This window comes from Rhinoderma darwinii, chromosome 2 (genome assembly GCF_050947455.1).
Source record: "Rhinoderma darwinii isolate aRhiDar2 chromosome 2, aRhiDar2.hap1, whole genome shotgun sequence".
Lineage (NCBI taxonomy): Eukaryota > Metazoa > Chordata > Amphibia > Anura > Rhinodermatidae > Rhinoderma > Rhinoderma darwinii.
In genome coordinates, this window is record NC_134688.1 from 37,095,552 (window position 1) to 37,122,715 (window position 27,164).

Genomic DNA, 27,164 nt, shown 5'->3' on the forward strand with positions numbered 1-27,164 from the left:
ACTACTGCTCAGTCATTGCACAGGAGCAGGGAGGACCAGTGGCAGCGCCATCAAGTAATTTTGATGGCTAGTATATTACAAACTTTTTTTTTGCAGATTGATGTAAAAACCCTATAAAATCTGAGCATTACATTTTTTTTTATAAATTAATGTTCTGTATTAAAGGAAACACACTCAATCTACCTGTAGGTCAGGGAAGTTTTCTCCCATTTAGGCTTTCCAGGAAAATGGCTGAACCTCTGGACGTCAGGGACTCCACATCGGGGTTTACGCATAACTTGCAGAGTTTCCTTGTTTATTTTCCCGGTGATGTTAAGAGCAAAAAAAGTTTGCATGGCCTTGATTTTTTCTTCAGTTGGACTGCTCAGTCTTCTTGACACAGTAAATGCATTGTAGAATCGATCTATATATTCCTGATACAACAGATACTTTTATTTGCTAATTTCCAATTTGAAAACATGTAACAAGAACTATACAATTAAATTTTTATTATTTATTTAATGAGCAGCTGTCACTATTTTATGAGGTAGAATCAATCTAATCTCTTGGGCGGATTCAGTAAAATATTAATTTTTACTTTCTTAGTGGCCCTTTTTGCTATTTTTTGAGGAATTTTAATTTTATGTAAATAAGTCTATGAGGTGGAGCTTGTAGAATTCAGTGAGGGTTTTGATCAATTACATTTTGCTTTTGATCAGCAATGAATCTTAGGTGATATAACAGGCAAGGGCATACATAGCATAGAGGCAACCAAGGCAGCTACTATAGGGCCTACAGAAAAAGGATACCCAACTCAGTTTGACAGTTTGGTTTGGTTGAGGAGTAGGCAGAGTAGGCTGCTGCCTAGTGCACTAAGGTACAATATAAAATATGAATATATATCTGAACCTTAAACAAGCAATCCATGTTTTTTTTTATCATTAGATACCTGACCTGTTTAGTTTTTTCTTTCTATCTAAATTGTTCTCTTCAGTTGGGTCATGTGACCTCACTATGGGATCCTACAGCCAACACATGTGTTGTACAGAGCGGGCTCAGCATGTGAGCCTGCTCCATACTTCCCCTAACTGGCTATGATGCAAGTATTTGCCATACATCGAGAAGCGATTTAAAGGATTTCCTGTAATTGGAATGGATCTACACCTTAAATACACGGCCTGTTTTGAACTTCAGATCGCATACCCATTTTTCAAATCTGACGTGTCACTTGCTGTGGTAATAACTTTGGAATGCTTTTATTTATCCAAGTGATTCTGAGATTGTTTTTTAGTGACACATTGTATTTTATGTTTGTGGTAAATTTTAGTCTATATGTTTTCTCTTTATATATAAAAAAAATTCAAAATGTAGAGAGAATTTGGAAATATTTGCATTTTCATACATTTGAAATCCTCTGCATCTAAAATAGATAATGATACCGCATAAATATTTAAATAAATAAGGCTTACCATATGTCTTTAATTTAGTTTTTAATTTTACATTTTATTAATTTACTAGCAGTTTTTAAAATTTGTAACAAAATTTGAAAAACCTTTTTTAGACACCTCTTCAGTTCTGAAGTGGCTTTGAGGGGCCAATCTATTAGAAACCCCTCATAAATCTCCCAATTTTCAAAAACGGCACCCCTCAACATATTTAAAACATCATTTAGGAAGTTTGGGAAATGTAAAAATTTAATTGTTTTTGCAAATATTTATTTTTTAAACTCATTTTATTGAACAGTTATTGAATAAAATTTGTACATCAATAAAGAAACAGTGACATCACTTTACATGTTCGCATACAGAATGGAATGAAGAAAAATAATAGTAGAATGAGTATCCGGTCATACCTGAAACGATACTTAAGTCTTGCATTCAGTCATAAAATGTACAGCATAAACCAAAGTGGTGCATGTAATGTGTTAGACATATTTTGTTGATGAACTTAAAGAAAAACAAAAGGCAAAACATAATAGAACTTAACACGGCACATGTGAGTTTCGCACACAACACCTTATCATTGCATTACTAAAGTCTGATATATTAACGGAAATGGGTTACAATGCCTCCAAGCCATTCTAGTGACAGTTACGTTCAGTGATGGGACCATCCATATATCCTGTTATTAGACCCTCCAGGAACCTCAAAGATCAGAGGAGAGACCCGCTCTCAACAATCTTGGGGAAGAAAGAGCCAATGAGGATGCGTTCCACATCCCCCACACCTTCTGGAATTTTTTGGGGCAACCTCTGTGGGCATATACCATTCTCTCATAGGGAACCGTCGTATTGATCAATCTCTTCCACTGACCAAAGGTCGGAGATCTATCTCCCATCCACCTAAGTGCAATGGCCTTCCGAGCAAAAAATAAAGGTTCTCTAAGAAAAATCCTAGTATGATGTGACCAGGATGACTCATCTAAGAGACCAAGAAGGCAAACCTCAGGGGTGAATGTCACTGGAATCCCCAGAATAGATGTCAACTGCGATATGATCTCATTCCAAAATGAATTAATTTATGAACATTCCCATGTCATATGCCAGAAGTCATCATGCGGTTTAGAACATCTATGACATCTGGTGTGTGAGATTCTCCCCATTTTATGAAGACGTGTTGAAGATAAATAACATGAATGCAGAAAATACAGTTGGGTCATGCGGTTGTTAATGGCAGGAGAGACGTAAAGTGGGGATGCCAGTACCTCCTCCCAATCGTCCGAAGACACATCAGGAACAAGTGTCCTCCATCTAGCCTCGGATGCCAACCGAGTGGATTTCAATCTATTCCCCAAGAGATATGTGTACACGGCTGATATGATACCTCTGGACCCCTGAGATATAAAAATCCCAATTAAAGGATAACCAGATATGGGGCATGACATATTTGGAAATTGGCTCTGAATAGCGTGTCTCAGTTGCAGATACCTATGATGTACAAGGTACTTGATATTGCTCCTGTATTTGTCTAAAGGAACGGAGAGCCCAATCGCTGTTTAGATCCCCCAAAGTATCGACAGCATGTGAGGCCCAAAACATATCCTCCTTAACAAGTGAGAGATGTGGATACATGGGGTTATCCCAAAGAGATACCGTGGGGTGAAGGTCATGGTAAATAGATAACTCCTTAGCAGCGCTTCAAACCTGAATGGCCAACTTATGAAGCAATAGCAAACGATGAGGAAATAGGATTGGTTTTTCCAGGATCGGCCACAATGTGGCCATTTACAAAGAATGTGCTAAGTAATATTCGACACTAGTTTGGGTCCATACATGAAGAAAGCGGAGCTGACCTGCTAAAAAATATAGATAAAAGTCCAGCAGGACCATGCCCCCTGTGTTTTGGGTCTTTGCAGGATACTCACACTTAATTTATGTCTGGAGTTTCCCCATATAAAGGAAGTTAATAAGGACTGTCATTTAGAAAAAAAAGGATTTGGGAATGGGACCTGAGGCATGTTCAAGAAGGTATAACCCTTTCGGGAGGTGTTATGGCAGGAAGGAGGTGAAGGGAACAAGTGAGCCCTAATCTACCCACCGCCCTGTCCCTGCCTACTTGCAACGACCCACCCTAGGCGACGGGGTACAACTTGGCGGCGGTCCCTACGCTGTCTAAGTGCAAGGGAAATACAAACAGGGAACAAGCAAGGGAAGGGGCAGTAGCCCACGGAACGCCGCGAGGAAACGGAGCGGTGAATGAGCCAGTCAGGATCAGGATGTAGTGGAGTATACAAACGGGAGCACGGAGCAGGAAGCAAGCCAGGGGCAAAGCGAAGCAGGATAAGCGGGAACTGAAGCAAGGCAGGGGCAGAGCGAAGCAGGATAAACGGAACTGAAGCAAGGCAGAAGCAGGCTGGAGCAAGGCAGCAGTGGGGCCAGGAATCCAAGAAGAATAACAAGCAAAGAGGAAGAGAAAACGGCAGGTATAAATGGACAGGGGGCAGAGCTAACTCCGACTGACCAGGCCGCAATAGGCTCTCCCACTCCTGAGCCTGCCACCCTGATTGGTGGGAGCCGGTGTCAGTCTCAGAGGTCTGGCCTCAGGTGTCGACTGATTAATCCTGGGAGTATACCCAGACGTAGTGCCTGGCAGATCCTTTACAGTACTCCCCCTTTTATGAGGGGCCACCGGACCCTTACTAAGAGGACCCGGTTTAGTGGGGAAGAGAAGGTGGAACCTCCTGATCAATACCCCAGCGTGAACATCTCGAGCAGGTACCCAAGTCCTCTCCTCCGGCCCGTATCCTCTCCAATGGACGAGGTACTGGAGGGAGCCCAGTATCATCCTACTGTCCACAATCTTGGCCACCTCGAATTCCACCCCCTCAGGGGTGAGAACGGGAACAGGAGGTTTCCTCGAGGGGGACCAGGACGGGGAGCAGCGTTTAAGGAGGGAGGCATGGAAGACGTCGTGTATGCGAAAGGATGGGGGCAGCTCCAGACGGAAGGATACAGGGTTGAGGACTTCAATGACCTTATAAGGTCCAATAAATCGGGGAGCAAACTTCCTGGACGGGACCTTAAGGCGCAAGTTCCTCGACGACAACCACACCAGATCCCCGACGACAAACCGGGGATTAGCAGAACGTCTACAATCAGCCTGAATCTTTTGTACGCTCTGGGACGCCTCTAGGTTCTTCTGAACCTGGGCCCAGACTGTGCACAGTTCCCGATGAACGTCCTCTACCTCGGGATTAGTGGAACAACCAGGGGAAACGGAGGAGAACCTTGGATTAAACCCGAAATTACAGAAAAACGGGGAGACCCCTGACGAGTTACTGACCCGGTTATTCAGGGAAAATTCGGCGAGGGGAAGGAATGAGACCCAATCAAATTGACAGTCAAATATTGTTCCAGGGATTGGTTAGTCCTTTCCGTTTGGCCATTAGTTTCGGGATGGAAGGCGGAGGAGAAGGACAGATCAATCTCCAACTTTTTACAAAAAGCTCTCCAAAATAAGGAAACAAATTGTACCCCTCTGTCAGAAACGATATTGACTGGGGCCCCATGGAGACGCAGAATGTGTTTAACAAACAAAGAAGCTAACGTCTTGGCGTTAGGTAGTTTCTTAAGGGGCACAAAGTGGCACATCTTGCTGAAGCGGTCTACTACCACCCACACTACCAACTTGCCCTGAGATGGAGGCAAATCGGTGATAAAATCCATGGAGATATGGGTCCAAGGTCTCTGGGGAATGGGCAAGGAACGTAGTAAGCCCGCAGGGCGGGACCTAGGGGTCTTGGACCTAGCACAGACCTCACAAGCGGCGACGTAAGCCCTAACGTCTTTAGGCAACCCAGGCCACCAATAGTTTCTGGTAATGAGGAGTTTGGTACCCAAGATGCCAGGATGACCAGATAGTGCGGAGTCATGGTTTTCCCTGAGTACCCTTAGCCGGTATTGCAGGGGGACAAACAGTTTGTCCCCAGGGAGGTTCCCGGGAGCTGAACCTTGATCAGCCGCGATGTCAGAGGCTAAATCAGAATCAGTGGCAGAAACAATTATACCAGGGGGTAAAATACAAGCAGGATCCTTCTCAGAAGGAGGATTGGCCATGAAACTACGTGATAGTGCATCAGCCTTAATATTTTTGGAGCCAGCCCTATAGGTAACCAAGAAATTAAATCTGGTAAAGAATAGTGCCCAACGAGCTTGTCTAGGATTAAGCCTCCGGGCAGATTCTAGGAAAACCAGATTCTTGTTGTCAGTAAGGACCGTTACCTGGTGTCTGGCCCCTCCAGGAAGTGACGCCACTCTTCAAAAGCCCATTTAATGGCTAAAAGTTCGCGGTTGCCAATATCATAGTTACTCTCCGTGGGCGAAAACTTCCTAGAGAAGTAAGCACAGGGGCGGAGATGGGTGAGGGAGCTGGTACCCTGGGACAAGACGGCCCCCACTCCCAACTCGGACGCGTCAACCTCCACAATAAATGGCTCCCTTTGGTTGGGCTGAACTAGCACGGGGGCCGAGATAAAGCACTTCTTGAGGGTCTCAAAAGCCTGGACGGCCTCAGGGGGCCAATGGAGGACATCAGCACCCTTGCGAGTGAGGTCCGTAAGAGGCTTAGCGACGACCGAGAAGTTGGCAATAAATCTCCTGTAGTAGTTAGCGAACCCCAAAAAACACTGTAGCGCCTTCAGGGAGGCAGGTTGGACCCATTCCGCCACAGCCTGAACCTTGACAGGGTCCATGCGGAATTCATGAGGAGTGAGGATTTGACCTAAAAATGGTATCTCCTGTACCCCAAACACACATTTTTCGGTCTTCGCAAACAGATTATTTTTCCGGAGGACCTGGATGACCTTCCTGACATGCTCCACGTGGGAGGACCAGTCCTTGGAAAACACCAGTATGTCATCAAGGTACACTACAAGAAAATTACTCAGGTAATCTCTCAGAATTTCATTAATAAAATTCTGGAAGACGGCAGGGGCATTACACAACCCAAAGGGCATGACTAGGTATTCGAAATGACCTTCGGGCGTGTTGAACGCAGTTTTCCACTCATCCCCCTCTTTGATGCGGATAAGGTTATATGCCCCCCGTAGATCGAACTTAGAGAACCATTGGGCCCCCTGAACCTGATTAAAAAGATCCGGAATCAAAGGAAGGGGATACTGGTTCCTTACTGTGACCTTATTCAAGTTCCGATAATCAATGCACGGCCTAAGACCCCTATCCTTCTTCCCCACGAAGAAGAAGCCAGCACCTACAGGAGAAGTTGAGGGGCAAATGAAACCCTTGGCCAGGCATTCTTGGATATACTCCCTCATAGCTTTACGTTCAGGACATGAAAGATTAAATATCCTCCCCTTAGGAAGCTTGGCACCAGGCACCAAATCGATGGCGCAATCGTAATCTCTATGAGGGGGCAACACCTCGGAGGCCTCCTTAGAAAACACATCAGCGAAGTCCTGAACAAACTCAGGAAGCGTGTTTACCTCCTCCCGGGGAGAAATAGAGTTAACCGAAAGACATGACATCAGGCAATCACTACCCCATTTGGTGAGATCCCCAGTATTCCAATAAAACGTGGGATTATGCAGCTGCAACCAGGGAAGACCTAATACCAGATCGGACGATAATCCCTGCATCAACAGTACAGAGCACTGCTCCAAATGCATGGAGCCAACAAGGAGTTCAAAAACAGGAGTATGCTGAGTAAAATAACCATTAGCAAGAGGAGTGGAGTCGATACCCACTACCGGGATAGGATAAGGTAAATCAATAAAAGGCATTTTTAGAGACATAGCAAATTCCACAGACATGATATTAGCAGATGAGCCAGAATCCACGAAGGCACTGCCAGTGGCAGACCGGCCAGCAAACGAGACCTGAAAGGGAAGCAAAATTTTATTGCGTTTCGTATTAACGGGAAATACCTGTGCGCCCAAGTGACCTCCCCGATGATCACTTAGGCGCGGAAGTTTTCCAGCTGCTTATTCTTGCGCCTGGGACAGGTGTTCAGTAGATGCTTGTCGTCCCCACAATAGAAGCAGAGACCATTCTTCCTGCGAAACTCTCTACGTTGTCGAGGGGACATGGAGGCCCCGAGTTGCATAGGTACCTCCGAGTCCTCCGTGGAAGAGCGAGGAGACGGGACCTCGGGGGAATCGCAGGGAAGTCAGAGGGGAAAACATTGAAACGTTCAAGCTGACGTTCCCTGAGACATCGGTCAAGTCGTACTGCTAGGGCCATAACCTGGTCTAGGGAGTCAGAAGAGGGGTAGCTAACCAGCAGATCCTTCAGGGCGTCAGATAATCCTAACCTAAACTGGCACCTTAGGGCCGGGTCGTTCCACCGAGAAGCTACGCACCACTTTCTAAAATCAGAACAGTATTCCTCAACAGGTCTCCTACCCTGACGTAAGGTCACCAGCTGACTCTCGTCTAAGGCAGTCCTGTCAGTCTCGTCGTAAATGAGTCCGAGGGCAGAGAAAAAACGATCAACGGAGGAAAGTTCAGGGGCGTCAGGAGCCAAGGAGAAGGCCCACTCTTGGGGCCCTTCCTGGAGTCGGGATATAATGATACCCACCCGCTGGTTCTCGGAACCTGAGGAGTGAGGTCTTAGGCGGAAATAAAGTCTGCAACTCTCCCGGAAGGAGAGAAAAGTCTTACGGTCCCCTGAGAACCGGTCAGGTAACTTGAGGTCGGGTTCTAGAGGTGAGGTGAGGGGTACTACTAAGGCAGCGTCAGACTGGTTGACCCTCTGAGCCAGGGCCTGGACCTGTAGGGAGAGGCCCTGCATCTGCTGGGTCAGGGTCTCAAGGGGGTCCATGATAGCGTCAGCGTAGAAGAAATGGTAGACTAGGTATGGGCTTGTTATTATGTTATGGCAGGAAGGAGGTGAAGGGAACAAGTGAGCCCTAATCTACCCACCGCCCTGTCCCTGCCTACTTGCAACGACCCGCCCTAGGCGACGGGGTACAACTTGGCGGCGGTCCCTACGCTGTCTAAGTGCAAGGGAAATACAAACAGGGAACAAGCAAGGGAAGGGGCAGTAGCCCACGGAACGCCGCGAGGAAACGGAGCGGTGAATGAGCCAGTCAGGATCAGGATGTAGTGGAGTATACAAACGGGAGCACGGAGCAGGAAGCAAGCCAGGGGCAAAGCGAAGCAGGATAAGCGGGAACTGAAGCAAGGCAGGGGCAGAGCGAAGCAGGATAAACGGAACTGAAGCAAGGCAGAAGCACGGCAGAAGCAGGCTGGAGCAAGGCAGCAGTGGGGCCAGGAATCCAAGAAGAATAACAAGCAAAGAGGAAGAGAAAACGGCAGGTATAAATGGACAGGGGGCGGAGCTACCTCCAACTGACCAGGCCGCGATAGGCTCTCCCACTCCTGAGCCTGCCACCCTGATTGGTGGGAGCCGGTGTCAGTCTCAGAGGTCTGGCCTCAGGTGTCGACTGATTAATCCTGGGAGTATACCCAGACGTAGTGCCTGGCAGATCCTTTACAGGAGGAGTATCATTTTAATCAAATTGATGCTTCCAGGAGTAGATAAGGGTAATGTCCCCCAAACTTTATATTTGGAGTCTGTATATTCTAGTAGTGGGTAAATGTTTTTTTGCATGTGATTAGTTACCATGTTTAGAAATATAAATGCCTAAGGCCTCATGCACACTTCCGACATCTTTTTCGCGGCCGCTTTTGACGGGTCCGTGAACCCGTTTTAGCGGCCATGTGGTTTCAGTGTGCACTCCCGTGTGCACTCCGTGTTTCCGTTTCCGTGCGCCGAGCATGGTACTATCCAGTGTGACAGTACCATGCTTGGCGAGCGGAAATAATGTAATAAAAAAAATAATAATTCATACTTACATTCCTCCTGTATGGCCTCCAGCGATGACGTTCAATCCATGTCGCCTCGGCAGCCAATCACAGGCTGCCGCGGCCTCGGCAGCCAATCACAGGCTGCCGTGCCCTCGGCAGCCAATCACAGGCTGCCGCGCCCTCGGCAGCCAACCACAGGCTGCCGCGCCCTCGGCAGCCAGTCACAGGCTGCCGCGGCCTCGGCAGCCAATCACAGGCTGCCGCGTCACAAAAGAAGGTCGGACTGGAGGAAGAAGAGGGACTTGTCACGAAGACAACGACCGGGTACGTATGAAAGGCTTTTTATTTTATTTTTAATCAGCAGCCTCTTTTCTCTATCAGTTATTGATAGAGACAAGTGGCTGCCGATTAGTGTAATATTTTTGTTATGTTTTTCTGCTCGCCCGGCGGTTGCTAGGCAACGGCTCCGTCACACACGGACGGCACACGGATGCCTTCCGTGTGCCTTCAGTTTTTTTGACGGCCCCATTGACTTGCATGGGCCTCACGGTCACGGAATCCCGGACCAAAGTAGGACATGCTCTACTTTGGAACGGAAAGGATCAACGGACCGTCAAAAAAACTGAGGTGTGCATGGCCCCGTTGAAATGAATGGGTTCAGGGTGCTATCAGTGACAAAAACGGATAGCACCCTGAAGGAAAAAACGGAAGTGTGCATGAGGCCTAAGTATTCAACCAGTTCAGGACCGGGCTATTTTGCGCCTTCAGGACCAGACACCGTTTAGCCATTTTTAGCACGTGTTAGTTAAATGGGTATTATTTTTTTATTTGTTGGGCTAACGATGTGATTTTTGCGACGTTTTTTCCGTAGACAATGCAGGTTTCTTTTTTTATCGTTTTTATACACACCTTTTTTGCTATTTTAGAATTTTTATTCATAAAGATTGAAAATAATAGTAAAAAAATAAGCTTTTTTACGTTTCAGCAAATTTTTTTTGGTAATAACATAGTTTTACCCTAAAATAGACCTTTTATTTGTGATCATCATTGTCTACCGTAAATTTTAATATATTACATGTCTATATTAGGGTAATTTGGTCAGCGCTAGCGTTCCAACAATGATTGGCGGGGGGGGGGGGGGGGGGGGAACGTTTTTCTTGGGGGTGGGTATTTTATGTGTATTTATTATTTAATTTTTTGTTGCACATTACTTTACTATTTTTTTTATTACTATGGTCTGTCCCTCAAAGGTCAAAAAAGACCTTTGTGGAACTTTATATATTTTTTTTCTTTATTTTACACCATGCTCAGCCCTCTCATAGTGACGATTGTCACTAATAGGGCTGTGCTGGGTCTAGTTAGACCCAGCAGCAGTCTGTCAGTAACGGAACCCGGCGATCATGTGACAAGTCACATGATCACCGGGAGGAAAAGTAACAGCGCCGCTGTTGCTGTCTCTATTCCTATTCACAGCGCACATTGAGCGCTGTGTACAAGTCATCAGAGAAGACAGAAGCAGCGAAAGCTGCTTCTATCCTCTCCTCAGGGTCCCCGGCAGTGACTGACAGCCGGAGACCCGACATTCAGCTGCCCGATCGCGTGGGCAGCAAGTTTAATCTCGAGCCCTAAAAAGTCTATGGCTCGGGTTTTAAGGACCCTGACCGCTGGGTGGAAAAATACAGCCAGCGGTCGGGAACCAGTTAAAATCCTTCACCACCGGTAGATTACAGTCTACGGAGGGCTAATCTGAATCCCACAGCGGCATTAGAGCAGATTTGCTCTAGTTTATACAGAGGCCCAAGACTGCAGCTGTAATGACAGGGTAGGGAGACAGACAGGTGAGCCCTAATCTACCCGCCACTCAGTCCCTGCCTACTTGCAACGACCCGTCCTAAGCGACGGGGTACAACTGGGCGACGGTCCCTACGCTCAGTAAGTGCAAGACAGACAAAACAGACAGGGGTACAAAGAAGCTAGGGAAACGGGGCAGCTGCCCACGGAGACACCGTGAGCAACAAGAGTGGTGAACGAGCCGAGTCAAACCAGGAGAGAGCGAGGTACAAAACGCTGAGCAGGAGAGTGGTCAGAAAGCCAAGGTCAATAACAAGCAGAGGATCAGTAGTACAAGCAGCAGCAGCAAGCCAGGAAACAAGCATAGAAGAATCACAGGCAAAGGAGGAACAGGAAAGGCAGGTATAAATAGACAGTGGGCGGGAACTAGCTCCGTCTGGCCAGGCTGTGATAGGCTCTCCCACTCTTAAGCCTGCCATTCTGAGTGGTGGAAGATGGAGTCAGTCTCACAGACATAGGAGCAGGTGCAGACTGATTGCCCACGGGCGTCGACACAGAACCTGTGTCTGGCAAATCCTTTACAGCAGCAAACTCATCTAGAAGACAGATATCCCTATGTAGGGAGATTTCGCAGAGAAATCTGAAAATATTAAAATGAACAAATTTTCAACACAAATTTCTTGCTTCCGTCGTGCAAATTATAAAACTAGGTCACAATCCTTCCAATTTAGCAGTCTGGCTGGCAAGGGTCGAGGTGGAGCTCCCGTTGGTGGAATCCGGGCAGGCACACAATGTGCCCTTTCAACCAAAAGTTGTGGAGAAGGGGGCTTCCGGGAACATGCTTTTGAGCCAATGTTCTAGAAACTCAGCTGGGTTTGTGCCTTCTGCATGTTCTGGAAATCGAGAGATCCTAAAGTTGTTGCGGCGAAGTCTGTTCTCCATGTCATCACATTTCTGATGCCAGAGATCAACTTTCCTTTGCAGAGTAGATACCCGCTCCGGTAATAGCGCCACAGTATCCTCTAGTAAAATATGTGGTTTCCAGTTTCTTTGACCCTGTCCCATATGTTATGCAAATCTTGGTGCAACAGTTTCCGCTCAAGGAGTAGCCACTGACATCACTGTCCATATATGGACAGTGACATCAGGGCTTCCCTCTATGATTGGAATCCCCGGCTTATGCTTTGGCTGGGGATTTCGCTCCTAGAGTGTGTCCCAATGGCGCTATCTACAGGGGGGGGGGGTGTGGCGCTATCTTCAAGGGGGGTGTGGTGCTATCTTCAAGGGGTGTGTGTGGCACTATCTACATGGACACTGTGGCACTATATAGGGGCACTATATACATGGGACACTGTGGCGCTATCTACATGGGCACTGTGTCACTAGGGGCAGCTAAGGGGGCATTATACTGTATAAGGCCAGCTACGGGGGCATTGTACTGTATGGGGGCAGCATTGGGGCATTATGCTGTATGGGGCAGCTATGAGGCATTATACTGTATGGGACAGCTATGGGGGCAATATTCTGTATGGGGGCATCTATATGGGCATTATACTGTATGGGGGCATTATACTGTATGGGGCAGCTATGGGGGCATTATGCTGTATGGTGGCATCTATGGGGGCATTATACTGTATGGTGGCATCTATGGGGGCATTATACTGTGTGGGGACAGCTATTTGGAATTATACTGTGTGGGATGCACTATGGGAGCATGATACTGTGTGGGCTGATGTGGCCGGGTGTGTATGGGCGGGGATTGGGTGGTATTAGAGGTGTGGATTAAAAGAAAAAAAATTGCCGCGATGCCCTGCATGTGCCACATCGGTTGTCCCTCTTTGTGATGCTTGAAAGTTGGGAGGTATGAAAGTTCTGTGGTACTGTAGTTAGTTCTAGTAATGGGAAATGCCCACTAGATGGCAATGTTGGCTATAAGATAGCACCTCCAAGTGCTAACTATATAAAATGTATGAGAAAATATAGATTCACCTATAGATATTGTGCAGCATAGGTTCTGGTGGTACAAGTCGGCAATGAAGGTAAATATTCTGGTGAATACAATCAAGCGCTTTCTGTGAGTCAGGAGCAAGATATGTCTTATATCAAAATATGTTATGTCACCCCAGTGGAGTGCTTCAGAGAGGAACACAAATGGCTGCTCATCCAATGCTCAGAATCTCACAGTTTGGATGTGTGAGAAACAATGTCAATAGGGGCACATGCACCCGTATTAGCAGGGTGAATTTCTAAGCCAGGCAACCCTGTGTTGCGTGTCCCCAGCACATGATGAGAGGGATTAGGCCGCAATTTGCGCAGGACGTCGTTAATTTAAGATCCTGCCTCTCCATTAGGACTTGTGATCTCACCAGGCGGCTGTAAGAATGAATCCCAGGGTGGTGGGGATCCACAGTAGGTGTCCATCCCCGTTGCGAGGGGAACAGGTCGCCGCAGCTCGTAGCCGCTTCAAAATTTAGTCCGGGGTTCCGGCCCCTATACTAGGCAGGCACTGACTCACCGGACGGATGAGCCACACTCTGAAGGTCTCAAAATGTTCCCCTGATGATAGGGAGTGCAGCATAATGGTCTGTCTCACTGCCCGCAGCTCTGGAAAGGAGGATGGCCGGAGATTTTACCCGGTGCCAGCAGAGTCTTTCTGATGTGCGTCCTCCCCCGTCTGAGTCTTGGCCACGCACGCAAATATTACATTTTAATCATATTATTATTGTAACACGGTAACAGAGAAGAGAGAAACACAGATCAGTTACCCGGATTCTGCAGTTTTCAGAAATATCCCACGTGTGGCCTCTGGTGCTTCTTGACTCAAACACAGGTCTCAGAAATTAAGGTGCACCTTGTGGATTGTGGGGCCTTCTTTTTATTAGGATGTTTTCAGTCACCACTATAGGTTTACAGAAGCCTTGAGATGCCAAGCATAAGAGACACCCCAAAAAAGACCCCATTTAGAAAGCTACACACCTCAAGAAATCCATCGCGGGGGGGGGGAGGGGGGGGGGGTGGGGTTTGAACATTTTGACTCCACACGCGTTTAGTGAATTTATGCCAGGACTATAGGAGAATAGGCACCCCAAAATTTGTTACACAATTTCTCCCAAGTACGACAATTTCCCATATGTGGTCGTAAACTCTGTTTAGGTACACGGCAAGGTTCAGAAGCGAAGGAGCGGAGCACAGATTTTGCTGGAATGGTTTTCTGATGCCATGTAGACATTTCAAAGCCCCTGAGGGACCAGTACAGTGGAAACCCCCCAGATTTAACCCAATTTAGTAAACTGCACCCCTCAAGGAATTCATCTAGGGGTGTAGTGAGCATTTTGACCCAACAGCTGTTTCTCAGATTTTAATGCGCAGTGGGTATTGCAAAATTTTCCTAATTTATGCGATTTCAGTGCCTAAAATGTTGTGCCTAGCTTGTGCCACCAGAGATTCGCACCTTCCTACCTTCCTGGGTACGGCAATACTCCACATGTGGATGTAATGTGCAGCCTGGGCACACGTCAGGGCTCAGAAGGATTTTGCTAGAATGTTGTTTTTATTCGTTTTTCATAATACAGAGAATTTTTTGCGGGCAGACGGAATTTTGAGGCAAATTTTGATCTGCCTGCACGCCGTTTTCCGCTATTTCGCTGCGTTTTTCACAGATTGCATCCATTGGATATAAGGGCTGATGTATGCTCTATGGAATATCATCAAGGCCATGTCCTGATAATTACTAACTGGAATGGCTTTTTGTGGTTTTAAAGTGGCATTTAAAACATCGTCCACTTCGAGGTCAGGAATATCCCGAGACCATTTAGAAGGTTGTAAGCTTATCCCATTCTATAGAGGGTATAATAAACCTGTAAATGGAGTTAATAGAACTGAGCTGAATTCTCGCCTACTTCAGAAACAAGTTAATGCAGTAATCTAGAGATTCAGTCCTAATTTCGGTTAAGGTTTGTAATTCCTTAGCTGCGAGCGTCTAGGAAAAGAAATTGAGAGCCTTCCAAAGCCGGGAATTTGAGACAAGACTCTTTAAAGGACAATATGGAATGATTCTGATTCAGCAGATCTACAAGTAAATTACAACCCTGGTTAGACAACCCCTTGGAAATCACAGGTGGCCATCCCTCCAAAAAACGTGGGTTACCTCAGAATGACAAAAATATAGAATGCCGTTTTCCGCTATTTCGCTGCGTTTTTCACAGATTGCATCCATTGGATATAAGGGCTGATGTATGCTCTATGGAATATCATCAAGGCCATCGTCTTTTCTTTTCTGCTCTCGGGCTCATTTATGACGAGCCTGACAAGACTGCCTTTGCCGAGAGTCAGCTGGTGACCTTACGTCAGGGTGAGAGACCTGTTGAGGAGTATTGTTCTGCCTTTAGGAAGTGGTGTGTAGCTTCTCGGTGGAATGACCCTGCCTTAAGGTGCCAGTTTAGATTGGGTCTGTCGAACGCCCTGAAAGACCTGCTATTTAGCTATCCCTCTTCTGACTCCCTAGATCAGGTTATGGCTTTAGCGGTACGACTTGACCGACGTCTCAGGGAACGACGACTTGAACGTTTTTGTGTTTTCTCCTCTGACTCCCCCATGATGCCTCCCGAGGTTCCGTTGCTTCGTTCTTCCACGGAAGATTCGGAGGTACCTATGCAACTCGGGGCCTCCGTGTCCCCCCAACAACGTAGAGAGTTCTGCAGGAAGAATGGTCTCTGCTTCTACTGTGGGGATGACAAGCATCAAGTGAACAAATGCCCTAGGCGTAAGAATAACCAGTCGGAGGAACTTCCGCGCCTAAGTGACCATCGGGGAGGTCACTTGGGCGCACAGGTATTTCCCGTAAATATGAAACGTAATAAAATCTTGCTTCCCTTTCAGGTCTCTTTTGGTGGTAGGTCTGCTAACGGCAGTGCCTTCGTGGATTCAGGGTCTTCTGCTAATATTATGTCTGTGGAATTTGATATGTGTCTAGCTATACCATTGATTGATTTGCCTAAACCTGTCCCGGTAGTGGGTATCGACTCCACTCCTCTTGCTAATGGTTATTTTACACAGCATACCCCTGTTTTTGAACTCCTTGTTGGCTCCATGCATTTGGAGCAGTGCTCTGTACTGGTGAGGTAGGGATTATCGTCCGATTTGGTTTTAGGCCTTCCCTGGTTGCAGTTGCATAATCCCACGTTTGACTGGAATACTGGGGATCTTACCAAATGGGGTAATGAATGCATGACGTCATGTTTTTCTGTTAATTCTATTTCTCCCCCTGAGGAGGTGAACACTCTACCTGAGTTTGTTCAGGACTTCGCTGATGTTTTCTCTAAAGAGGCCTCCGAAGTGTTACCTCCTCATAGAGAATACGATTGCGCAATTGATTTGGTACCAGGACCTAAACTCCCTAAGGGTAGGGCTGGGTCTAAAAATATTAAGGCTAATGCACTGTCACGTAGCTTCATGGCCAGCTCTCCTTTGGAGGAAGATCCTGCTTGTGTTTTGCCTCCAGGTATAATCATTTCCTCTATTGATTCTGATTTAGTCTCTGAAATTGCGGCTGATCAAGGTTCAGCTCCCGGGAACCTTCCTGAGAATAAGTTGTTTGTTCCCCTGCAATTCCGGCTAAGGGTACTTGGGGAAAATCATGACTCCGCACTATCTGGTCATCCAGGCATCCTGGGTACCAAGCACCTCATTGCCAGAAACTATTGGTGGCCTGGGTTGCCTAAAGACGTTAAGGCCTACGTCGCCGCTTGTGAAGTTTGTGCTAGGTCCAAGACTCCCAGGTCCCGACCAGCGGGCTTACTATGTTCTTTGCCCATTCCCCAGAGACCTTGGACCCATATCTCCATGGATTTTATCACCGATTTGCCTCCATCTCAAGGCAAGTTGGTGGTGTGGGTTGTAGTTCACCGCTTCAGTAAGATGTGCCACTTTGTGCCCCTCAAGAAACTACCCAATGCTAAGACGTTAGCTATCTTGTTTGTCAACACACATCCTGCATCTCCATGGGGTCCCTGTCAATATTGTTTCTGACAGAGGGGTACAATTTGTTTCATTGTTTTGGAGAGCCTTCTGTAAAAAGTTGGAGATTGATCTGTCCTTCTCCTCTGCCTTCCATCCTGAAACTAATGGCCAAACTGAGAGGACTAATCAGTCTCTAGAACAATATTTAAGGTGTTTTATCTCTGACTGTCAATATGATTGGGTCTCATTCATTCCCCTCGCCAAATTTTCCCTTAATAACCGGGTCAGTAACTCGTCAGGGGTCTCCCCCTTTTTCTGTAATTTTGGGTTTAATCCACGGTTCTCCTCCGTTTCACCTGGTAGTTCCAACAATCCCGATGTAGAGTTCGTTCATCGGGAACTGTGCACAGTCTGGGCCCAGGTTCAGAAGAACCTAGAGGCGTCCCAGAGCATACAAAAGACTCAGGCAGATAGAAGACGTTCTGCTAACCCCTTGTTTGTGGTCGGGGATGTGGTGTGGCTATCGTCAAAAATGTGCGCCTTAAAGTCCCGTCCAAGAAGTTTGCTCCCCGGTTTATAGGGCCGTACAAGGTCATCGAAGTCCTCAACCCTGTCTCCTTCCGACTGGAGTTGCCCCCGTCTTTTCGAGTACATGATGTGTTTCATGCCTCCCTCCTTAAACGCTGCTCCCCATCCTTGGCGCCCTCGAGGAAACCTCTGGTCCCTGTTCTCACCCCTGAGGGGGTAGAATTCGAGGTGGCCAAGATTGTGGACAGCAGGATGGTCCAAGGCTCCCTCCAGTACCTGGTCCATTGGAGAGGATACGGGCCGGAGGAGAGGACTTGGGTACCCGCCCGGGATGTTCACGCTGGGGTATTGGTCAGGAGGTTCCACCTTCGTTTCCCCAATAAACCAGGTCCACCTAGAAAGGGTCCGGTGGCCCCTCATAAAAGGGGGGGGTACTGTAAAGGATCTGCCAGACACAGCTTCTGTGTCAACGCCCATAGGTAATCAGTCTGCACCTGCTTCTATATCTGTGAGACTGACTCCATCTTCCACCACTCAGGATGGCAGGCTTAGGAGTGGGAGAGCCTATCGCAGCCTGGCCAGACGGAGCTAGCTCCCTCCCTCTGTCTATTTATACCTGTCTTTCCTGTTCCTCCTTTGCTTGTGATTCATCTCTGCTGGTTTCCTGGCCCTGCTGCAGCTTCTTGAACTACTGACCCTCTGCTTGTTTGACCTTGGCTTTACTGACCACTCTTCTGCTCTGCGTTTTGTACCTCGCTCATCTCCTGGTTTGACTGGCTCGTTCACCTCGCTTGTTGCTCACGGTGTTCCCGTGGGCAACTTCCCCATTTCCCCGGCTTCTTTGTACCCTTGTCTGTTTGTCTGTCGTGCACCTATTGAGTGTAGGGACCGTTGCCCAGTTGTACCCCGTCGCCTAGGGCGGGTCGTTGCAAGTAGGCATGGACTGAGTGGCGGGTAGATTAGGGCTCACCTGTCTGTCTCCCTACTCCATCATTACAGAAGGTTGTAATCTTATCCCATTCTATAGAATGTATAATAAACCTGTAAATGGAGTTAATAGAACTGAGCTGAATTCTCGCCTACTTCAGAAACAAGTTAATGCAGTAATCTAGAGATTCAATATGGAATGATTCTGATCCAGCAGATCTACAAGTAAATTTCAACCCTGGTTAGACAACCCCTTGTAAATTGCTTTTGGCCATCCCTCCAAAAAACGTGGGTTACCTCAGAATGACAAGAATATAGAATGTCTACTATCTACTTTACATAATTTCCTCATTTGTCTCCATGCCTGGATTGTGGACCAAAGCACTGGAATATCTCTCACCCCTACTGGGAGTTCCAAGTCGTAACAGTGATTTTAGAATAATGTGAGGATAATATTGAGCTTCTAGGCATGTGTTAGCGAAATGCGGTAGCCAGTCACACATGTAGCGAACATTAGCCACCAAACTATACAGCTGAAGGTTGGGTAAATTAAAGCCGCCCAGCGATTTATGTTTTTGTAATTTAAAAAGACTGATGCGATTATGCCATTGACCCCCCCCCCCAAATGAAGGTCCTTAAGGCCTTAGATAGAAGTTTTACATTCGATTTTCTAAGTTGTAACGGGAGTGTTTGAATAGGATAAAGTAGTTTGAGGAATACCACCATCTTAATTAAAGGACAACGACCCGAGACAGCTATTTTATAATTCTGCCACAATTTCAGTAGTTGCACGAGGGAGGCAATGATAGGCGTGAAGTTCAATGAACATAGAGAAGCTGGGTCCGATGACAATTTTATTCCTTAAAAGGTAATAAAGTCAGAACTCCATTGAAATGTAAAGCTCTGGCCCAAATGTTTTAAATATAGTTAACGCCTCTGATTTATTAAAATTAATCATGAATCCTGAGATGTTGCCAAAGTTGTTAATTATGGACATAATATCAGGAATCGGTTGTCTAGGATTAGCAATAAGCAAAAGAATATCATCATCGAAAGTCAAAAGCTTGGTTTCTTCACTATCAATCTGTATACCTCGAAATGAGGGTAGATCAAGTAAAAATCGAAGAAGAGGATCAAGAGATAAGTTAAATAAAAGAGGGGGAAGTGGGCATCCCTGTTTGTCCCCCTACCTACAAACTGGGGACTGGGGACTAAAATATATAGCTTGGACTGCATATATAAAATCTTTCCCAAACCTTTGAAACTTCAAAATTCTAAAAATGTGGGCCCAAGATACCCTGTCAAAGGCTTTATCGGCATCTAAACTGATCAAGATATTTTTAATTTGTCGTTGAAGTCAAGAGTGAGCAATAGTACTAATCTTTGTTCTAATATATAGGTCAAATATCTGCCATGAGTTAATCCTGTTTGGGTAGGGGTGATAATATCTGGAAGAATAGATTGTAATCTGTTAGAATTTTGGCAAACCACTTGAAGGGATTTTCCCATCAGAGACATATCCACAGGATATGTCATAAATGTCAGATAAATGTGGGTCGCACCTCTGGGACCTACACCTATCTCTAGAACGGGGCCCCCTAAACACCGTTCTACTGCTCTATGTTGTGATGAAGCGTGTGTTTCCCGACGAGCTACGCTGTTTTTGTGAGCCCCATAGTAGTGAATGGCAGTTACGGAATCAGCGTAGCATGCGAGCTACGCTGTTTCCGTAACTACCATTTATTTATATAAGACTTACGTCGAGCCTGTGTCGAAATAAAAAAACACTTGCATGCAAAGCAGAACTTCCGGCCGTGCAGAGGTAGGGTCAATAGGAAGATAAGCTTCTGTATTTAATACTATGGGGCTGTAAGAGTTTGTGAGAAGGGGATCTTTACCAGGCTTTGGTAGAACTGTTATACAAGCTTCATTAAACCTATGCGGAATAGTTTTGGTTTGAATAATATTTTTAAAAAGAGATAAGTGATTGTTGAAAAGAGGACCCAGAATTGTATAATATTAATTTTTGAAAGCATCAGGGCCTGTGGCTTTACTAAGTTTAAGGGATTTCACAGCCACCTGAATTTCCTCAATAGTTATTGGAGAATTAAGAATTGTCTGGTGGTCATTAGATAACTTGGGGGTCTTAACCGCCTTTAAAAATTGTATACCCTCGTGCAAATCTGTAGGCACGTCCTCATAGTAAAACGTGTAAAATGCACCAAATTCGGCACTAATAGTCTGAAGATCTGTTATCACAGAACCTGTTGAATTACTACGTTTTGTTACTTTAGTTTCCGTTCTGAAGGGTTTTGTCAGAGATGCAAGTAGTCTACTGGGTTTGTTACCCCATCTAAAGTATTTATGTTTTTGGTACTCCCAATTACCAAGAGCTTTTTCATGTGCTAACGCGTCAGCCGCACTTTTAGCGTCTAAGTATGTTTGGCAATTCTTGGGTGTGTCGTTCAATTTGTCTCTACTATATGCCACTGCTAGAGCCATCTGGGCTTGTCTAATTGCTTGAAATAACAATTTTCGCTTTCAAGAGACATATTCAATAATCTGTCCTCTAAGCCTTAGAGGTGGCCCAAAAAAGATTAATGTCATCTAAATGTTCAATATTGTCATCGAGATAAGTCTCCCAAAATCCTTTAAGAATGTGGCGAACGTGATTGGATTGGTACCAATAAGATGGGAACCGCCAGTGTTTCAATTATGTAATACGATTAACTAGGAAAGTTTCAATGATAGTGGGTGCATGATCCGAGATATGGATATTATGAATACATATGTTAGCAATGGAAGTAAAAAGTGATGAGGAAACTAACCAGTACGCAATACGTGCATGCGAATTGTGAGCATGAGAGAAATTAGTAAAATCGTGATTGTCAGGATGCTGTAAACGCCAGGGATCTGTCAGATCCAAATGTTCCATCAGGAATTGGATTGGAGTAATCCCACTAGATATGGAGGATCCCGACGAGCACGACCTATCAACTGTCAAATTATCACCCCATTGAAATCGCCACCCATGAGGATATTGGAGACGTCCCAAACAGGGCCGGTCTTAGGATAGATTCCGCCCCGTGGGAGATTGTCTTTCGTCGCCCCACCCCATCATAAAAAAATGCCTCATAAAAAAGTATAATGCTCCCCACAGTATAATGCCGTATATAGTGCCCCCACACATTATAATGCCCCTTTAGTGCCCCCATACAGCATAATAATAATATTTAATAATATTATATATTATAACCCCTTCAAGGATACAGTATTTTGTCCTCTAATTTTGCCTACACAGTATTTTGCCCCCTAAGTGCCACACACAGTATATTGCACCTGTAGTGCCCATACACAGTATAATGTCCGCTTAGTGGCCTCCACACAGTATAATGCTGCCTTTCCCTGGCTACCACACACAGCCCTCCCTTAAAGATAGTCCCCACCTGTAGACAGTGCCACAATCCCCCACCTCCTCCTTGTAGACAGTGACCTAATCCCCCACCTCCTCCTTGTAGACAGGGCCATACATCCCCCACCTCCCCCTTGTAGATCGTGCCATACAGTCTGTCACAGTCACAGGGTATGTGGACCCACTAGGCCGCTCTGCCGTAGCGGAGAGGCAGCTGACCAAGTCTCAGTCTATACGATAGTCTACAGCAGTTCGTAACACTCGGGTACCTGAACTAGTCCAGACAGGGGCTGTGGCTTCAGTACGGATGGAGGTCGGTGCAGCAGGTTGCGCCAGATGTGGTGGGCAGTACAAGACATGGCAGAAGAAACTGGAGGTGGCAGAAGACACTGGACGTGGCAGAAGACACTGGACGTGGTACAAGACACTGGACGTGGCACAAGACTCTGGACGTGGCAAACAACAGCAGGTGCAGTAGGACACAACTCTAATAGGCACAGGAACAAGAACACAGCACGGGATACAGGAACAGGTAACAGGGCATGGGTAACAACTGGAACGGGAAACACTAAAGGACCATTTGCAAGACTTGGGATAAACTAACAACGCTCAGGCAAGGATCTGAAGGGCTAGGGCCTCCTTATAGACCAGGAAATCATGTAGGTTGATGTTGATGATTATTTTCATGTGCGAGCGCTGGCCCTTTAAGAGCGGTCGTGAGCGCGTGTGTGCACCCTGTGGGACACAGCGGACCGGAGCGGAAGTGAGCGCTGGTATCTCCTAGAAAGGAGATGGGGACCAGGGCTCACAGATCCATAGCTGCAGGCGTCGGGAGGTGAGTGAACCCGACGGCCCGCGGCCATGGACGCTACACAGTCCCCCACCTCCCCCATGTAGACAGTGCCTCCAAACAAAAAACAAATTGTACTCACCTAGGCCCCGTTCCCACGCGTGATTCTGTAGCCTAGTACATAGTTTCCCAACGTTTTCGGACTCGAGGCACTCCTGGGAAAAAAAAATGTCCTCAGGGCGCCCCTACCAAAAATTGTGACTGTGCCACACATTGCAGATCCCCCCACACACAGAAATATCACAAGAATAAAAAGGTATTGACAATACGAAACCGAAATGCGTCGCCTGTGTCACTACCATTAACCCCTTCCCGACATTTGACGTATCCATACGGCAAAGTCAGGTAGGAGAAGTATGGAGCGGGCTGTTAATTGGCTGTTTGTTACCTCAAAGTAACTAGCGGCATCGCGCTCGAGCGCGATCCCGCTAGTTTAGCTTGTTAAATGCTGCGGTCAACAGAGACCGCAGCATTTAAATCGTTAGAAAGAGGGGGAAGACCCCCTCTAACAGCTCATCGCGCCCCCCGCAACGCAACAGCGGGGGGGGGGGGCGATGGTTCCTACGGCTGCCTGGGGGCCTAATGAAGGGCTTAATAGATGCCTGTCAGAATCACGATGTACTTCATTACATTAGTATTGCAGTATATCGTGCAAGCGATTTAACGATCGCTGGTTGAAGTCCCCTAGGGAGAGTAATAAAAAAAGTAAAAATTTGTTAAATAAAGTTGGTTTTTTATTGTGTAAAAAAATAAATAAATATTAAAAGTTCAAAAAACTCCCCTTTTCCCATTTTCCCCCTAGAGTATAGTAAATAAATAAATAAATAAACATAATTTGTATCGCCGCTTCCGTAAAAGGCTGAACTATTTCAATATATCATTATTTAACCCGCACGGTGAACGCCGTAAAAAAAAAAATTGTAAACGCCAGAATCTCTATTTTTTGGTCACCTAATCTCCCACAAAAAATGAAATAAAAAGTGATCAAACCGTCGCATTTACACCAAAATTGTATTATTAAAAACTACAGCTTATCCCGCAAAAAATAAACCCTTATACCACTTAATCGACGGAAAAATAAAAAAGTTATGGCTCTCGGAATTTGGCGACACAAAATAAATTTTCTTTTTTACACTTAGGTTTTTACTTGTAAAAGTAGAAAAAATATAGAAAAAAACTATATATATATTTGGTATCGCCGTAATCGTATTGACCCAGAGAATAAAGGTAACATGTTGTTTTAATTACACAGTGAATTCCGTAAAAACGGCGCGCAAGAAACCATGGAGGAATCGCTGTTTTTTTCATTTTCTACCACACAAATATTTTTTTTATCGTCTTCTAGTACATTATATGGCACAATAAATGGAGCTATGAAAAACTACAACTTGTCCCGCAAAAATCAAGCCCTCATAGCACTATATTGACAGAAAAATAAAGATGTTATGGCTTTTGGAAGGTGGGGAGGAAAAAACGAAAATGAAAAACTGAAACAGGGCTGCGGTGGGAAGGGGTTACAGAACTTTCCTATACGGATGCCTTTAGTGTTGTCTCTAAATATCTAACACTGAAAACAAGGAAAAGATTTGAACCAAAAAGGGAACAGCGCCACACAAAGGGCTGTTTTTAGCTATTTTCAGCTGGAAATAGGTGTTAGGGCCTGTTCACATCGGTGTTGGTTTGCATTCAGGGGTTCCGTCAACTGCGCTATTGATTCCGTCGAAAAAACGGAAACCTGCCGGAACGGAGACAAATGTAATCCATTAGCAATGTTTCTGTCACCATTGATATCAATGGTGATGCAAACGGAAGCTGTGGTTTCCGTTTGACTTTCCGTTGCGGGGTTCCACGATGGAACCCCTGAACGGAAAGCGAACGCTGATGTGAACCGGCCCTTATACTGCAATACCACATACACTTGAGATGGCTGTTGGCCAAACACTCGTTCAGATGATAGCTATTCCTCTGTCAGTGATTGGCTACAGCTGTCACATATCCGTGTTGGGACAGCATCGCTGGCGCAGGAAGTAGAGACTGGCGTTGGAAACCACTGTTGTTTCTTTAATAATATGTATAATGTCAATTGATGCTGAACATTTGTACATTGTATATAGTAATTATGCTGCTGTGTTTAATGTACAGGGTGTCTATATACATAAAATACTAAGTATTTATACTGTTGCGGCCTTCAGGTGAAGAGTTAATCGCTGTCAATCTGTATGCAATTAGAATGTGACCCGGGAAATTCCGGGGGAACCGGTTAGGTGATTATGACATATACTGACCTCTTGGGACAGCACCTGAAATCTAGGACTATCCCACTGGATCCCGGATGGTTGGGAGGTATGGCTTAACATCTGTGGAAACAAAGTATTAGCCATGTTGAAATACAACATGCCCAATCCTTCTTTCCTCTAACATCTGCCGTCAGGGTAAAGTCAGGACACCCCCATACACATCACATAGTCGGTTGCTCCTGCTGAAATTGGTTGGTTTGGCCGAGTGTCATCTGATGTGTATGGGCACCACGCACATCTGCCAAGTATGGCTTATAATGGGTGTATAAATCGTCAAAAAAATGCTTGTATAAGCTTCCCATTTGCATCAATGGGAAAGTGAGCAGTTAGTACATATAACGTGCTTTATTATGCAAGCGCTTTAAAAAACGTGTTGCATAAAAAAGAAGCGCTGGGTCAATTTTTTGGTGTGTAAAATCCGCCAAATGTTCCCAGAGTCAGTGGGAGTCCTAATTACGAGGCAAAAAAAATTGCAAAAAGTGCGCACACAACGCGTGAAAAAAAAGTGTCAAAAATGCCTGTATTTTAAAAAGTTCTTCACAAGAAACGCTAGTGTATTCGACACGTTTACGCGTCATTTTTTTTTAGCACCGTGTGAACATGCTCTAAGGGAATTAGTTTTAATTGACCTCTAGTTTCCATTACGGCGCAGGGGAGAAGACAGTCTGCTGTAGGTGAGTATAAGTATTTTTATTTTTCATACTACTAACTTTTTTTACTATTTGCATTTTTTTTTGTGTTGCAGGTTCCGCTGGACCTATTGGAATAGGTCGTAGATTCGTTGGACTACGTCGTGGATTTGCTGGACTACTGCGATCTACGTTTTTGTTTTTTTTAAATAAAATGGTGAACGACGGTTGTGTGGGGGAGCTTTTATTTCAATAAAAATATTTTATGTCTCTGTGTTTTTTTAATACTTTATTAGCGCCTTGGTAATGGCAGTTGTCTGTTTGACAGCTTCCATTACTAAGGCGGGGTTTAGTCTTAGCCAGTAAAAAGGCTAACACTAACCCCCCATTATTACCCCAGTACCCACCGCCACTAGGAGTATCGGCAACAGCTGGGTACAATCCAGTACCCGACCATCTCGAGCGATGGTCGGGGACTGGGGCGGCCGCAGGCTGGTAATACGAGGCTGGAAAGGGCCAAAAACTGTGGACGTTCCCACTCTTGTAATGCTTGCCTGCGGCTGCCTTATTGTAGCTGGCTGGTTATGAAAATGGTGGGGCCCCAAGTCGTTTTTGTCAATTATTTATTCATGGCAATAAATTAATGGAAATAATATTTTTAAAGTGCATCTCCAGTTTGGAAGTGCACTGCATGATATACATACATATACTAGTACACACACACACACACGCACGCACGCACGCACACACACACACACACACACACACACACACACACACACACAACTCTATATGTGTTTATAGGTGCCTGTGGGTATAGTTATCATCTATGACATTATCTGCACTCATCTAGAAACGAGGACAAAAAACACGGTGCCACATGGTGCAGATCACACGGTGTAAAATAAAAGCAAGATAGGTGATAAGAACTCACCTATTCCAGTTGTGCAACAGCAGACACAACACTGGTAAAAGCAATAGCTATGTGATGGAGCTGCAGCTGGGTACAGAAGCTAGTCCACTGGCAAGGGAACCGCTTGAAATATCAGATAAGAGAATGAAAAAAGGAGAACCACGGTATAGCGCTGCTACCATCAAGAACAGACAGTGAAGAATTATGTTAAGGAACCATTTATTAATTAATCTGGACTACGCGTTTCAACGCCGCATCGGCGTCTTCATCAGGTCAAGTTTAGTGAGGAGACAAAAACTGATTTAAATAGTGATTGACAGCAGTGTTTTGAGATGGAAAAAAAATCCAAAAAAACGGCGTCAGAGAGCCTCTATGACGTCATCACAGGTCAAATGTATATAAGAACATAACAAAAGCAATTATATTCATTATATTCATACTTTTATGTACTTAGTAACATTTCTAAACATTTTAAACATTTTCTACTGTTTATAATTATCCCCTGCATTGATATTTCTTTTAGGTATATTTAAAAAAAATAAAAAATGTATACAATTGTTTTTGTTATGTTCTTATATACATTTGACCTGTGAAGACGTCATAGAGGCTCTCTGAC

The 27,164-nt window shown here is 45.5% G+C and overlaps 1 protein-coding gene and 1 long non-coding RNA gene across 2 annotated transcripts in view; one reads left to right on the top strand and one right to left on the bottom strand.

Annotated features, from left to right (window-relative positions):
• Window positions 1-410, bottom strand: part of LOC142742102 (stromelysin-1-like) — a 33,680-nt gene extending 33,270 nt beyond the window's left edge. The window contains exon 1 of the mRNA XM_075851535.1: window positions 184-410. Within this exon, the coding sequence (XP_075707650.1) occupies window positions 184-335 (152 nt within the window). The 5' untranslated portion in view covers window positions 336-410. The remainder of the gene's footprint in view (window positions 1-183) is intronic.
• LOC142742103 (uncharacterized) overlaps window positions 1-25,863 on the top strand; it is a 60,092-nt gene extending 34,229 nt beyond the window's left edge. The window contains exon 4 of the long non-coding RNA XR_012881304.1: window positions 25,752-25,863. This is a non-coding gene — a long non-coding RNA (uncharacterized LOC142742103). The remainder of the gene's footprint in view (window positions 1-25,751) is intronic.
• The last annotated feature ends 1,301 nt before the right edge of the window (window positions 25,864-27,164 follow it).